Source organism: Erinaceus europaeus, chromosome 1 (genome assembly GCF_950295315.1).
Source record: "Erinaceus europaeus chromosome 1, mEriEur2.1, whole genome shotgun sequence".
NCBI classification, from domain to species: Eukaryota; Metazoa; Chordata; class Mammalia; order Eulipotyphla; family Erinaceidae; genus Erinaceus; species Erinaceus europaeus.
In genome coordinates this window covers 3,497,600-3,513,516 of record NC_080162.1, presented here as the reverse complement: position 1 = coordinate 3,513,516, position 15,917 = coordinate 3,497,600, and the positions used below count along the sequence as shown (strand labels likewise).

Sequence of the window (15,917 nt, the reverse complement as noted above, 5' to 3'; positions counted from 1 at the left end):
AAGCACAAGGATGGGCATAAGGATCCTGGTTGGAGCCCCTGGCTTCCCACCTGCAGGCGAGTAGTCCCTTCCGGGTCTGCAGATGTCTATCTTTCTCTCCCCCTCTCTGTCTTCCCCTCCTCTCTCCAATTCTCACTGTCTTATCCAACAACGATGACAATAATAACTACAACAATAAAAAAACAACAAGGGCAACAAAATGGAATGAATAAATAAATAAATAAATACCAAGGACGTGGAAGACATGATCACTTGGACAAGGTCACTTGACCGCCCTCCCTGACTCTAATGTTAGATTCTATTTTTGTTACTTTGCTCTCTGAGAGAAGTTGTAGATCACATTTATCTTAAAAATCAAAAACGCTGTATGAGAAAGATGAAGAGATCCTTTCAATATGTGGAGGATGGGTCTCTCATTTTATCTGCTATATATTTTAGGACTGAGTACATGCAGATTACTTAAAATCTGTCTGTAAGGTAAGCGTTTTTTCAGGAGTACATTTTCAAGATTTTGAACCCACTTTTAGTATGTATTCACAACAAATACTAATAATTAAAAAGTGTGTCCTCTGGAGATTAGAGACAAGATAAATAATTTTTTCCTGTAGAATAAATATCTTCCTCTTTAAAAAATATATGCAAGCTTATTTCTTTTGAGAGAATTTGTCATTCTGACATGTCCATATCAGCATCCATTTCAATAAAGCCAGATCAGAGTTCTACTTAGACACATAAATAGGCCACTCCTATCTAATGATTAATTTATATATCGGTTTTGTCCATGTGTGAGACTACGGTTCTCACAGCTACAACACTGGGAGTTACTCTGATCTTATTTCTCAGACACTGTGATTACAACCTCCATTGTAATCTGAGAGGCTGGAATCTGGAAGACTCCTGTGTCACACTTCATTTCACCTGACCTCTGTTCAGTCTGGTTTCCCTATAGAAGGTAACAACAGTGTATGATGCAGCCTGAGGTGACCAAAGGCAACAGCTACCATAGCAGAAGGGCAAGGTTACCCCTATGCTTACTTGCCCTAATCAGGGTGTCAAGCATATCTGCCTTCCAGGCACTAGAGACAGACTTAGTTCTTGGAGAAAGTGAAGCCCTGGTCTTGTAGGAAGCTGCACCACAGAGATCCTTGATAGATGTATCGTGAAAATAAATAGCCACTGTGGGAAGAAATTTTTTTATTATAAAAAAAGAAACACTGACAAGACCATAGGATAAGAGGGGTACAACTTCACACAATTCCCACCACCAGAACGCCGTATCCCACCCCCTCCCCTGAGAGCTTTCCTATTCTCTATCCCTCTGGGAGTATGGACCCAAGGTCATTGTGGGATGCAGAAGGTGGAAGGTCTGGCTTCTGTAATTGCTTCCCCGCTGAACATGGGCATTGACAGGTGGATCCATACTCCCAGCCTGTCTCTCTCTTTCCCTAGTGGAGTGGGGCTCTGGGGAAGCGGAGCTCCAGGACACACTGGTGGGGCTGGTTGTCTGGCCAGGGAAGTCTGGTTGACTTCATGCTAGCATCTGGAACCTGGTGGCTGAAAAGAGAGTTAACATACAAAGCCAAACAAATTGTTGACTAATCGTGAACTTAAAGGCTGGAATAGTGCAGCTGATGAGTTGGGGGGGAGGGTCTCCATTTTGTAGATAGCTAGTAGGCCTATTTTAGTTATATTCCAAAGAACCTGTGGCTATAATGGATTTGTTGTTGTTGTTGTTGTTTCTGTTGTTTTCTTTCTTTCTTCTTTTCTTTCTTCTTTTCGTTCTTTCTTTCCTTCTGTCTGTCTTTCTTTCTTTCTTTCCCTAAGCCTGAAATCTGATATGCAGGTAGACCCAAGTTATTGTCTGGGGAGATGATGTCATGGCTGGTAAAAGGACCAGATATGGGAAAGGTCAACCCCAGAGATCCCTGATAGATGTACCATGAAAATAGATAGCCACTGTGGGGGAGAATTTTTAAGTTTACTTTCACATTGACAAGGACTTGCTTTTAGGCAAGAATGTTTTATCATTTCTTCATTTCTATTTGCTCCTAGAAGAAGTTAAAAATATTTAGGGCATGAAAGCTGTTTGGGGAATGCCTAAGAATTAGAAAGCCTCTCTCACAACTGCTGTAGACTCAAGCAAAGAACAATAGACTCCAAGAGAGGAATCTATTTAAAACGCAAACACTAGGGCCAGGCGGTGGCACACCTGGTTAAGTGTACACATTGCAGTGCACAAGGACCCAGGTTCAAATCCCTGGTCCCCACCTGCAGAAGAAAAGCTTCATGAGTGGTAAAGCAGGGCTGCAGGTCTCTCTGTCTCTTTCCCTCTTTATCTCCCTCTCCCCTCTCAATTTCTCTGTCTCTATCCAATAATATATAAAAATAGATAATTTCAAAAAATATTCAAAAAAACACAAATAACTGTGTACTTAAGCAGTCAAAAACAAAAAGAAAACTCATAATCCTCCGGAGATAAGTCTACCCTACACAGACACATACATGCCCAGATAAATGTAGACATAGATATATGGATCATTTTAGAAATACTCTTTCCAAAATTGTGAAAGTCATTTTTAGCACAGTTCTTACATCTTGGAAAACTCGCCAAATATCACTAGTGCATTAGTCAGCATTACTTCCCAAAGTGAACAAGTCAACATATGAATTCAATAAAAACAAACAAACAAAGCAGTCCAGCTAGCTTCAGCTTCCTACAACCACTTCCTGAGAGACCATCAGAAAGAAATCAACGTGTTTGGGGCTGGGAAACCTTACCAGAAACTTACGTTCCTTTAAAAAACAGGTCCCCCCTTTGTTACTCAACTAAACTTTTTTTAAATATTAATTTAATAGTGATCTACAAGACCATAAGATAAGAGGGGTACAATTCCAAAGAATTCCCACCAACAGAGTTCTGTATCCCACCCCCTCCATTGGAAGCTTTCCTAATCTTTTTTTTTTTTCCTCCAAGGTTATTGCTGGGCTGGGTGTCTGCACCATGAATCCACCGCTCCTGGAGGCCATTTTTCCCCCTTTTTGTTGCCCTAGTTGTTGCAGCCTCGTTGCGGTTGTTATTGCCATTGTCGATGTTGCTTTGTTGTTGGATAGGACAGAGAGAAATAGAGAGAGGAGGGGAAGACAGAGAGGGGGAGAGAAAGACAGACACCTGCAGACCTGCTTCACCGCCCGTGAGGCGACTCCCCTGCAGGTGGGGAGCCGGGGGCTCGAACGGGGATCCTTACGCCGGTCCCTGCGCTTTGCGCCACGTGCATTTAACCCACTGAGCCACCGCCTGACTCCCAGCTTTCCTAATCTTTATCCCTCTGGGAGTCAGTTTCCTAATCTTTATCCCTCTGGGAGTCAGGACCCAGGATCATTACGACACGCAGAGGGTGGAGGTCTGGCTTCTGTAATTGCTTCTCTACTAGACTAAACTTTTCCCCTTTCTTTATAATCATTTATCATTTGGGGATCCTCTCAGAAAATTACCCAGACTGGCTTACATCATTACATATTTCCTTGAATGAACAGTTGTCTAGTTTTCTTGCTCAAAAGTGAATGCTAACCAGCCAGACATCATAGTAACATGGGAGCACATGAGTAATTTCCTTATCAAGTCCCTTGGTTGTCTGAAGGCTAAGGTGGTTACCCAAACACACCACGTGACACTACTGGTCACCTCCGGAGCACCACACAAAGGGGCGGGAAGAGGATGCTTCTGCCATTCGCAGGCAGGGCTCTATGGACAAACTACACACCTGCCCTTTTTGGAGTTGTATAGAAACACACTTGTTCTGCTCATCTACCCAGCCCCCCACATCTTTGTAGCAGAGACAGTGTTTAACTTACGGAGGAGATGGAGGAATGGGGGGGTGGGCAGAACCAGATTCTAGTGCTATGCCAATATATCAACTGCTGCTCTCCTCTGTAAATGATGAGACCTTCAGACAGAGTTCAAAATCACGAGTTACCAGCACCTCCAGGGCATGATAAGTTTCTGTCTCTTGGGCTTTATCCCCAGTGATTCTAATTCTACGTGGAGTGATTCTGACACAGCTGGCTAGTCCTTCTTTAAGAAAAGCATTATTCTAGGTCTTTCCAAATGCCATTTAAAAAAAAAATCATCGAGTCTAGGGGTCGGTGCAGTGACAAACCCGGCTCAGCGCACATAGTACTAAGTGCCGGGACCTGTGCAGGGATCTGGGTTCAGCCCAGATCATCACCTGCAAGGGGAACACTTCATAAGTGCTGAAGCAGGTCTACAGATGTCTCTCTTTTTCTTTCCCTCTCTAGCTCCCCTTATCTTCCAATTTCTTTCTGTTCTGTCCAATAAAATGGGGGGGGAATGGCCTCCAGGAGCAATGGATTCATAGTGCTGGCACCAAGCCCCCGCAATAACCCTGGGAGAAGTAAAGGGAGACAGAAATGATAATAAAGTAAACTCACTGAGTCTAGAAATGACGTTCCTGAGTGTCCCTCTTAAAACACACATTTTTCTGGGGTCATCTATCCAGGGAAGTCTTGTCGGCATCACAGTAGCATCTGGAACCTGGTGGTTGACAAAAGAGTTAACATACAGAGACAAATTGTTGACCAATCATGAACCTAAGGGCTGGAATAGTGCAGATGAAGAGCTGGGGGGGGCCTCCATTTTGTAGATAGTTAGTAGGCATATTTTAGTTAAATTCCAAAGGGCCTGTGGCTATACTAGGGGTTTTTTTTTTCCTTTTTATTTTTGCCCCTGAGCATGAAATCTGATATGCCAGTGGATCCAAATTACTGTCTGGGGAGATGATGTCATGGCTGGAAAAAGGACCAGAAAGCTGGATCAGGGAAGAGAGTAGTTCCCTAATATGGGAAATGGGTATAAATGTTGTTGACTGTAAACCCCATTAATTTTATGTGATCTGGGGTCCACATTCAGCTTAGGAGCCTATGTGACCTCTGCATCCCTCTAGATCTGAGCTCACATTCTGTGGTCACGAGTAGGAACGTTCCAGGCTGCCCCAATATCGACCCATCTTCCTCAGGTGTAGCATAGAGAATGTTGTCCAGCCTCCCTTTGGAGGATGGAACATTCTCTACCATTGTTGATCCAAGTTGAGGGCAAGATCCTATGGGGGGCCCACAAAGGGGTCTATTGTGTTGTTCCTGATAGAAATGACCAGTAGCAATAGAGAGAGGGATTTATTAACAACCCCACCAATGTGTCTTGGAGCTCTGCTTCCCCAGAGCCTGTCCCCACTAGGGAAAGAGAGAGACAGGCTGGGAATATGGATTGACCTGCCAACGCCCATGTTCAGTGGGGAAGCAGTTACAGAAGCCAGACCTTCCACCTTCTGCATCCCACAGTGACCCTGGGTCCATGCTCCCAGAGGGATAAAGAATAGGAAAGCTATCAGGAGAGGGGATGGGATACGGAGTTGTGGTGGTGGGAACTGTGTGGAGTTGTACCCCCTCTTATCCTATGGTTTAGTCAGTGTTTCCTTTTTATAAATAAAAATACTAAAAAAAAATTAAAAAGAAAACAGTAGAAGCATGAAATACAAAAAAAAAAAAAAATTCAGTTTCATTTTGAAGCAAAGGATTTTCCTATTACAGAAAGAAGGCCATGAGTCCCTGTAAGGGTGATGTTCCCTCTGTGTGTTTCCTTCTCAGGATACGCTGTCCCCAATGCCACCACACCTGTGTCTGCTGCGCAGCTCAAGCAGGCGGTGACCCTTGGACAAGACTTAGCCGCCTACACAACCTATGAGGTCTACCCCACCTTCGCAGTGACCGCCCGGGGCGATGGATACGGAGCTTTCTGAAGATACGTTCTTCACTTAGGCATAGGACACGCACCACTCTAACTAGAAGAAGTACACAGCTCGCTCAGGCTAGAATGCTCACAAGTAGTGCTTCTTCTTCAAATAGTGCCTTTCCTGAGACTGTATTATTACAACTGGGATAGAAGTATGTTATTTCTTACAAAACCATCTAATAAGGAGTTCCATCGAACAGAAAGTCAGTGAGCTGCTGCCCTGAAAAAAAAAAAAAAAAAAAAAAAACAACCTGGAGGAGTGAAAAGGGAGCTTGTAGTCAGAAGAAAGCAAGGGCTGAACTGATCGGAACAGTCAGTAGCGACAAAGCCAAGTAAATTCTCTAGTCTTCTGCGTCTGTGATACACAAAGTTAGAAAAGGCAGAGGCTTTTCAAATCACGATACTCTCTGCCCACTGAGTGGGTCACGTTCCCAGGGATGGAGTCAGTCACTTCTGTCTGAAAGTTCTTCCCCCGCCCGCCCGCCCCAGTCAAGTTGTCTTAGACCAGCCTCTCCTTGTCTCCCAAAGCCCTTGAAACTTCTTGGAAATTGGTGTGAGAGAGACATGGCAAAAACAAGTTTGTTTGTTTTTAAACTATAAACCCAAGTGTACTTTTTTTTTTTTTTTTTAAGAAACCTTGCACTACATAAGCCATTCAGGAACCATTCCTACAACTTGAAATTATCTTTCCCATGTCAAATATTTTTACTTGACCATATTCAGCTCAGTTTAATTCTGTTCACATGTAAAATTGTAAAAAAAAAAAAAAAAAAAAAAAGGAAGAAAATATAACGAAAACTGAGCCTACAGAGGATCACATATGATTAATTTTTTTCCTGTTCAGCATCTTGACTGAAAACTGAAGATATATTCTTTTTTTCTTTGGTCTTTTTTTTTTTTTTTTTTAGGCATCCAGTTTACTATTCAGCATTGAGAGATAGTTAGATTAACTTGGTTTCAACCTTGATATAACTAACTTATTTATAGTAAGTTCATAAAAAAAAAAATCGTGTCTTCTCAGTATCTGACAGTGGTACCAAATCTGAGTCCTTTGACCTAGAACAAGAACCCTTTTCGTTTAGAAATTGATTCCTCAGACCACAGCAATTATGTCATTATGCACATTCGAGATGTAGGCCCTTGCTCTAGTAACTGGGATTAACGGTGTTTCAGAAAATGTAGCAGAGGAACAGAAGTCACTAGCTTCTTGTCATAGTTTTGATTTTTTTTCCCCCAAACATATATTGGAATACCAAAAAGCCAAATCCATATCACTACTTCATCAATCTCATCTGGAATTTCTACTAAAAAGATACCTTGGCTCTTGTAAAATTCTACAGATGCCAAAAAAAAAAAAAAAATGATCACAAAAGCCATACCAAGTGGAATTTTGAGTGGAATTCTACATTCTAAAGTCAAGCCAGATCCCAGTCAAAAGCAGATAAAGCCCAGTAATAATTAGAAGTCCTGGTAACTTTTCAGTTCTACTAACTCCACCAGGTATTAAGATCTACAACTAGGCAAGCATTTTGGTTTTCAACTTAATGCATCATTTTCTGTGGTTCACAAATGTGACTGTATATTAGCAATATCTGGAGAACTTTTCAGAATACCAATGCCAAGATCATGCCTCAAATTAATGACATCAGAATATTTTTAAGATTAGACTGTGGTGTAGATACTTTAGTTTTAGGGACATAGAGCCAGAAAAAAAACAAGAATGAATAAAGGAGAAAACAATGCCAAAGCTTCCTTCCAACCTGGGTTATACAAAAAACATGGCAAAGCAGTATGCTATCCAAGTGAGTTATTTCCCCAAGCCCAGAACCTGGTGTTAGTATTGTTTTTAAAGGTCCTTAGGCAGTTCCAGTGTGCAAGTAAGTGTAGGAACTGCTATATCCCTTTTATATGTATTGTATTCTCAAGTTTTTCCTGTTTCATTTCTGTTAAATAGGAGAATCAAGAACACTCTATCAAAGCTAAAACAATCAAACCATATTTATATATTTTACATCAAATAAAACACATGAATCTGAGTATAGTTTTTATCAGTTCCAAACCAAGCTAATTCTAAAAATAAGGAAAACAAATTCTTAAGTGCTTATTAGGTACAATTTATACTCATCCCACAGACCTACTTCTGATACTCAAAGGAAGTAATTACATGTGGGAGCAGATAAATTCATATTTGGTGAAAAAAGAAGCATTTACAAGTCCAAGATTTAGTTCTTTAAAATCCTAGCAAGTGAAAGGAAAAGATGACTTCATGAACAGTCACTATAAAATAGCATTGAGCCTAAGAGTCTTCTATTTAATCAAGATCAATGAGTAATTAGTTTGTAAAAGAATTTTCACTATGAGAAAAAGAAAAAAAAAACATTATTTCAGGCTAAAGGATAATCACTTTTCCTAAAAAGTTAAGAGCAAAGCAAAACATAAAGTCACAAAGCCCCAAGAAGATCAATAACATAGCAAAAGAAAAACACAAATGTTGATGATATTGACTTCTTTAGGGCTGACTTTATTCAAATGAGTAGATGCAATTTTATTTGATGCCGCATTGTCTTCATGGATACACAAGTACCTGGAATAAAATATAGACCACATCTCCATATCCGTCTCCCTGGCAGACTCTCCTCTTATTTTGAGAGAGAAAGCAAGAAGACATATACACGTTTTCCTCTCTTCACATATGTAACTTTGTTGAGGAGACAGAAAAAAAAAACTTTGGTGGAGCTGTCAGGGCCAGGGGGTGGTGCACCTGTTTGAGCACACATGTTACAGAGCACAAGGACCTGGGTTCAAGTCCCTGGTCTCTACCTGCAAGGGGAAAGCTTCACAAGGGGTGAAGCAGGGCTGCAGGTGTCTCTCTGTCCTTCTCCCTCTCTATCTCCCCACCCCCTATTGATTTTTCTCTGTCTCTATTGAAATAAAGTAATTAATTTTAAAAATACTGGAAGGAAGGAAGGAAGGAAGGTAGGAAGGAAGGAAAAGAAGGGAGGGAGGGAGGAGCTGTCTATAGGACCTTCCTTTAGGGCCTGAAGAACAGAATAGCATCCCTACTCAAGGTTTCTCCTGGGTCTCTGGAGTAACAGTACATTCTGGCTTTCCAGTTCACTTTATAATATACATATATATTCCAGGCTAGACAAAAAAGACTATACAGCAACCTACATATCTTTTGGACCCTTTTAATATAGTAGGATTAACTTTATCTCCAGAATAGACAGAGCTTAAGCAAAATGGCCCAGATGCTTCCTTCTAACTAATTCTTAGTAAACAGAAAACATGTGTCATTTTGTCCAGGGCTGTCCTCAGCCCACTCTGTTTTTATCTCTATCTCTATCCAGCCCCTGTCTGACCCCAATTTTCTTCCCACTATGTGTGAGTCCTGAGTTCTGCCTTCAGAGCACAGAGCTATTAGCCAATGCACTAGACTGGGTGGAACACAAGAATGAAGACAGTTCTTTGGGACATGTTTGACCTGTCAAAGGGCTGTAAGTAGGACAGCAAAATACTTCTTCCTTGTGCCAAACTGCTTATACTCCCAAAATAGCTAAGACTTCATTGATAAATTTTCATCTTGGGCAGGGGTAGTTAGTATAGTGGTTATGCAAAGACTCTTCAGAGACTCTCATGCCTGAGGCTCCGAAGTCCCAGGCCAGAGCTGGGCAGTGCTCTGGTGTTAGGGAAAAGAGAGAGAGAGAGAGAGAGAGAGAGAGAGAGAGAGAGAGAGATTTACATCTTAAAAATGATTTAAACTTTTTCCTTGATGTTCTAAATTTTCCTCAAACATGAATCCCCTTGCATTTCACTTTACCATTATAAATATTCAACTATTCTTAAAAAAAAAAATCCTCGTGTAAAGGTTTCATTATTTTTAAGGAAATAACATGACTGGGATCTTCCATTTCTATAGAACTTTTTAACTCTTCTCTTATTTCTTTATAACATTAAGAATCAACCATATTTACAGTTTCCCACCAAACACTGTCTTTAGAGCCCATATGCCTGTGTGTACTACACACCTACTAGATGATATCCACTGTGAATCCGAATAGACATAGATTTTCTTTTTTTTTGTTCATTGGAATATGCATTTTAGTGATTCCTTTTGTCTTTAAAAAGTGAATATAATTATACTTATTTAAGTATGCCTTCGACTTGGTTTTGTCACCTAGTCAAAACTCCCCCCACCCCAAAAATACATTCTATTCAAACATGGAGTTTCTACTGTTATTGTTCAACACTATGTTAGCGATGTAGGCTATTTAATATTTCACCCTATATCACTCTTATTATTATTTTAGTAGTATAACCTTTCAAAATTTTCCCCAGGAAAATATATATAGGATCATGCAAAAAAGAAAAAAGACAACATTGGTTAAAAATCCAGAAAGAGCTCTGAAGGGTGGCTCTCACAGTGTTGCATAATGATTTATTATGTCAATGAACAGATACTTAGGATTCTATCTACTTAGAAACATCTTAGTAGTTTGCTAACTCTGTCTCCTAAATATGTCTGTGTATATATTTACCTACTTAGAAAATAGAAACCTATCTAGAAACCTTTATAGTCCCTACATGTTGCATGATCCGAATGAAGGGCATATGTTTTTCAAACATTTATTTTGGAACTTGGTCTTTTTGACCAGAACAATTGGCTCACAGACCAAAGAAAAGATATATTTAAATCAATTCACTATCGTTAGTTTAAATATTTATTGTAATTATTGCTATTTTTCTCCTTCGGCTCCTTTGACTTTTTTTTCTACAATTCTGACTGCAAGCAATTCAGATACTGCTGTCCCCTTGGTATAAAGAAAACTGTCAGCAAAATCCATTCTAATTTTCAGATGTTAAACTTTTCCTTCTCTACCTTTTTGTTATTATTGACTATTTATGTGATGTAAGTTAGTTGAGGTACCAAAAGAAAGGTAAAAAAAAATAAATAAACAGTATTAAATAGTGTGTATAAAGTGCTTATTTTTGTACTTTGAGTACAAAGTTTTATAGAATTCTGTGACCTACCTAAAATAATGAATAAAATTATACCATTTAGTCATTGAGGAAATGATTACTGGTCTATATGATATAACAATAACAGTTTCTGCACAATGGTCAGTCTCATGCATGAAGGGACAATTCTGTACTGTAATGATTAGTGTGATTCCAGAGTGATGAAATGATTTTAGCTGAATGTTGAAGTGCCATTGTGAATTTTTTTTTAATATGAAAAGGAGTTACTGACTTGGTTTTTCTTCCTTGAAAGCTCAAGTTTTATAATTCTGAGTAAAAAATAAGAAAAAATATTAATGACTGATAATTGCAATCTTCTTTGGTGATATTTCTACTTGCATATTTCATAAAAGTTCCCTGTGGTATATATTCTTACTTTTAAAAAAATGATTAGTGAGTCAATACTGATTTACAAAATTACCTGTCAACAGAGGTATAATTCCACATCATTCCCACCACCAGAACTCTGGATCCCCAGTCCCCCCATTGCAAACCACTGAAGTTCTTCGAAGGTTGTAGACAAGGCTTAACTCTCATCTCTTCAACTATCTGTCCACATTTGTACATAACTGCCCGCTTTCGCTTCAAGGTCCAGTCCTCTCTTCCCCTCCAAGCCACACATAACCCTATTACTACATCCAAAAGTCCTTCCCTTTTTCCTTGGTATATGTTCTTTCTAAAATTATTTGTGTTTATCTGAAATTCAAATGCATCTGGTCAACCTTTTAAAAAATACATATTGGGCAGGGGTAGACAGCATAATGATTATGCAAAGAGCCTCCAAAGCCTGTGGTTCAATCCCCTGCATGACCATAAGCCAGAGCTGATCAGTGCTCTGGGAATAGGGGAGAAAAAAAGAGATTTTGTTTGAGAAAATAATGATTTTCAAGGCAGTGGTCACAAGTGTAGTTTGTCATTTGCCCATAGTAGGTGTCTGCCACCACACCTGCCCCTAGCTGACACCTTCCACCACAATGCACTGTGTCCCAGAGAGCATGTCACTTCCCTCCTGGCAACCTCCTTTTACAGTCCTTGGACCTGCTGTAGCAGACCCAGCCCGACTCGTGTTATTTTAATCTGCCAAACCCAGTGCTAGAGAATGAGGACTCATAGCCCTCTCCCCAACTTTGCCATCACTAGAACATCACTGCTACCTACTGAATTTCTTGGACAGAGAGAAAGGAAGGGAGAGACATCATAGCCCGCAAGTATCCTTCCATGCTATGACAGCCCTTGTAGAACACACAGAGGCTCCAAACTGAGGGCACAGGACACTTCCTCCCAGGGGAGTTGTTTCACCAACCCTGGTGCATCTCCTCAGAATAAAAGTAACATTTAACAACTAAGCAGACAAGTACTCCGAAACTGTAAATAATATGACTTTAAAAACTTAAGTGAGCATTGACGTCAACATGTGTCTGCAGGATATTTGCTGGTCCCTTGAACAAGAACAGAGAGGATTGTTGCAGTACTAAATCTAGCCATCTGAGTCCTGTCGGCCCTTGAACTAAGAAAGGTTGGTTATTATGTGTGAAAGGATCAAGGTTATTTTTGTTATTCAAAAATTAACAATGGATAGTTTGTGACCAAGATCATAGACTGCCCATAAAATCTAAAATATTTATCATCTAAAGTTTTGTCAAAAGTATATGCCAACTCTACACTAAACCAATGTCACATATTTTAACTTGTGTTACAAGTAGCATCCCTCCACACACACACATACATACATACATTCTTTTTTTTTAATAGAGGTGGAGAGAAATGGAGAGAAAATGAGAGAGAGACGGAGAGACAGAGAGAGGGAGAGAAAATGAGAGAGAGAGACAGAGAGACAGAGGGAGAGGGAGAGGGAGAGGGAGAGGGAGAGGGAGAGGGAGAGGGAGAGGGAGAGGGAGAGGGAGAGGGAGTGAGCATGGAGCCAAAGCTTCCTTCAATGTGGTGGTGTCTGGGCTCAAGCCTAAGAGGCATAAGCACACCGGCTTTTAAGTGCCAAGCTCTGAAGTAGTTGGTATTATATGAGGATTCTCGTGACAATCCCCCAAATATCAATGTTTTAAATAAGAGGGAAATTCATTATCGCTCACCCAAAAGTCTCAAAGGCACTAATATGCCGGTATTCCACTCTACGGCGTGATGTAGCTTCACCTGCAAGTTGATCATCTCAGGGATAAGATTATGACACTTATGAATAGAATAAAAAAGAGGAAAGTACATTCACTAGACACTGCCAGACAGCACATGGTTCATATTCCATGAGCAAGAACTTGGACACACAGCAACACCTAGCTGTGTGAGAGAGTGGGAAATGGATAGGCCTTAGCAGGGAAACTACAATACCTATTTCAGCATAAAATAATGAAGATTTAATAAAAACATCCCAAATCCTACATCACAGGAAAGATATGAGGATCAAATAACTAAAAAATTATGAGATTTAGAGTCGGGTGGTAGCACAGTGGGTTAAGCACATGTGCAAAGCACAAGGACCGGTGTAAGGATCCCAGTTCGAGCCCCCGGTTCCCCATCTGCAGGGGGGTCACTTCACAGGCAGTGAAGCAGGTCTGCAGGTGTCTATCTTTCTCTCCCCCTCTCTGTCTTCCCCTCCTCTCTGTCTTATCCAACAACAACTACATCATCATCAACAACAATATCTACAATAATAAAAAAAAATAAGGGCAACAAAAGTGAATAAATCAATCAATAAATTTTTTTTTTTAATGCATGAGATCACTGATGTCAGGCCAGGCATGTGTTACATTCATCTTGGTTCTCTGCCCATCAAAGAAAGAAACTTCTGACTTAACTTAGAGTTTGGTGAAGTGTCATCATCCATTTTGTAGAAGGGATAATTCCACCCATCCAGCTGAGGTGTGTGATCTGGAGCACAGGAGCCCTGGCTCACTGAAAGTCATTACATGCTCCCAGGAGTGCTCAGAGGCCACTTCTGAGATAAGGTTAGAAGAGACACCACTTTCAGGCTTGCTGGCCTCCGGCTGAGTCTTCCTACCCGCTGCCTGTCGGAGCTGTGCTATGCCAGAGCCATAAGGCAAGGAGCTAGAGGCAGCCAGCTGACAGCAAGTGAGGAACTGGGTCCTGCCAACAATCTCTTGATTGGGCCCGGAAGCAGCTTTCTCTTAAGCAGAGCTTTGGCAGAATTGCAGTCCCAGCAAAGACATGAACTCAAGATGATGAGAGAATCAAAAGTACAAAACCCAGCTAAATGACACCTGATTCTTGTCTCATAAAAAGTGTGTGTGTGTGTGTGTGTGTGTGTGTGTGTGTGTGTGTGTGTGTATTTGTGGACTGAGACCCACTAACCTAGCATTCAAGGTCCATTTTCACTTCATTCTAATGATACTTTATTTTCACCAGAGTACTGCTCAGCTCTGGTTTATGGTGGTGTGGGAGATTGAACCTGAGACTTTGGAGCCTCGGACATGAAAGTCTCTTTGCATAACCATTGTGCTACCTACCACCCCACCCGCAGTAATACTCCACCATAACCTGGAATGACTACAACTTCGGAGCCCATCTGAACCGAGTTGGCTCTGCTAATAACTAGTTATTAGTAAACTGAGAAATTAAACTACATAACTCATGTTCTTTATTTAAGAGAAATTAAAATTAGAAACAAAAACAGACAATTGCTATTATGAAAATTGGTAGAGAAATGAGAAAAATTTTTCCAGGTTATTATTTTTAAGGACCAAGGAAAAGTCAGGTTTACAGGATTCAGAGCTGCCTGCACTGAAGTAAACCAACTTATTTCTCCCACTGATCGTAAGAGAAATCTGCATAGCAAGCCTGGGTAAGAAGTCAAAACCTGGAAACTAGGCCACAACGGTAATGAGTCTACCGGTAATATTTTATTCCTTGAGTGACTCAGAATTTCACCTGAGGCTAACATAAGTCACAGAATGGTGCAACAAGTGTAGACAATAAAGTTCCTGTGTAAATTCCCCTTCTAGCTAGAATACCAGAAATGTAGCTCCCCCCAAAATCCCCATGCTGTCCCTGAGATAAGGGTTATTCTGATTTTTCACTTTTTAATTTTCTTTTTTCCCTTCCACCCAGCTCCACCTTGTCATAAGACTCTTGTGAAACAGTGGTAATACCAGGTAGCACAGAGAAAACTCCTCTCTCCAAAAGAAAGACTCCCGGGAGAGTCTTCATTTGAAATACTTCTTGTTCTCAACTTACCCAGAGCTGACCTAGTAGTATACAAAGGGCTCACACAGGAATCTCTAGACACAGACATAAGGGCAATCCTAGAGAGGAGAGAGAAGGGGAAGGGAAATTTATAAATCTACACACTCACAGATACAGACTCTGCATGCACCCAAGGTTACACTGACTCAGAAAAACTCAAAGGCGTTACAAAGACTATTGTCAGAGATAATGAAGTCAAGTTCATAATGATAAATAAATTGATGGGAGTGTGGTCCAGGAGGTGGCACAATGGATAAAGCATTGGACTTTCAAGCTTAAGGTTTTGAGTTCAACCCCCGGCAGCACATGTACCAGAGTGATGTCTGGTTCTTTCTCTCTTTCCTATCTTTCTCATAAATAAATAAAATATTTTTGAAATAGAAGTTGATGGGAGATAGAACTACGCTAAATATTTATGTAGCTAATAACAGGATTTCAAAATACATGAAAACAAATCAGTGGAATGAAAAGGAGAAATAGAAAAGGCATCATTATGGATGGGGATTGAAATATTACTTTCAGTATTTTTTATTGGCACCAGGGTTATTCCTGGCACTTGCTGACAACTGGGCACCTTTTTACCCCTATTTTACTTGTAGGACAGAAAACCAAAGGGGGTGGGAGAGGTTGAAAGGAAAAGAGAAAGATACTGTCAGATAAGATAAATCATACCTGACTTCCTCAGGTGTTCTCCAGAATTTCTTCCCCTTCAGTGATAGTGCAAAAAGAAAGGTTCCTTGTCACAAAAGTTCCCAGAAACTCGTGTAACTGGGGTTCAAAGCCCTCTGGTTATTTCCCTAACATTTTCCCCTCTGGGAATGGGAACAACATGGCCAAAAAAAAAATGGAGGGTAGAGAGGGAAGGAGTTCTGGCTTCTCT

At 40.5% G+C, this 15,917-nt stretch overlaps 1 protein-coding gene across 4 annotated transcripts in view; it reads left to right on the top strand.

Moving 5' to 3' along the window:
• A1CF (APOBEC1 complementation factor) overlaps positions 1 to 8,426 on the top strand; it is a 92,766-nt gene extending 84,340 nt beyond the window's left edge. For all 4 annotated transcript variants that reach the window (XM_007520752.3, XM_007520750.3, XM_060188611.1 and 1 more), the window contains one exon: positions 5,662 to 8,426. In XM_007520752.3, coding sequence (XP_007520814.1) covers positions 5,662 to 5,813 — 152 coding nt within the window. In that variant the 3' untranslated portion in view covers positions 5,814 to 8,426. The remainder of the gene's footprint in view (positions 1 to 5,661) is intronic.
• The last annotated feature ends 7,491 nt before the right edge of the window (positions 8,427 to 15,917 follow it).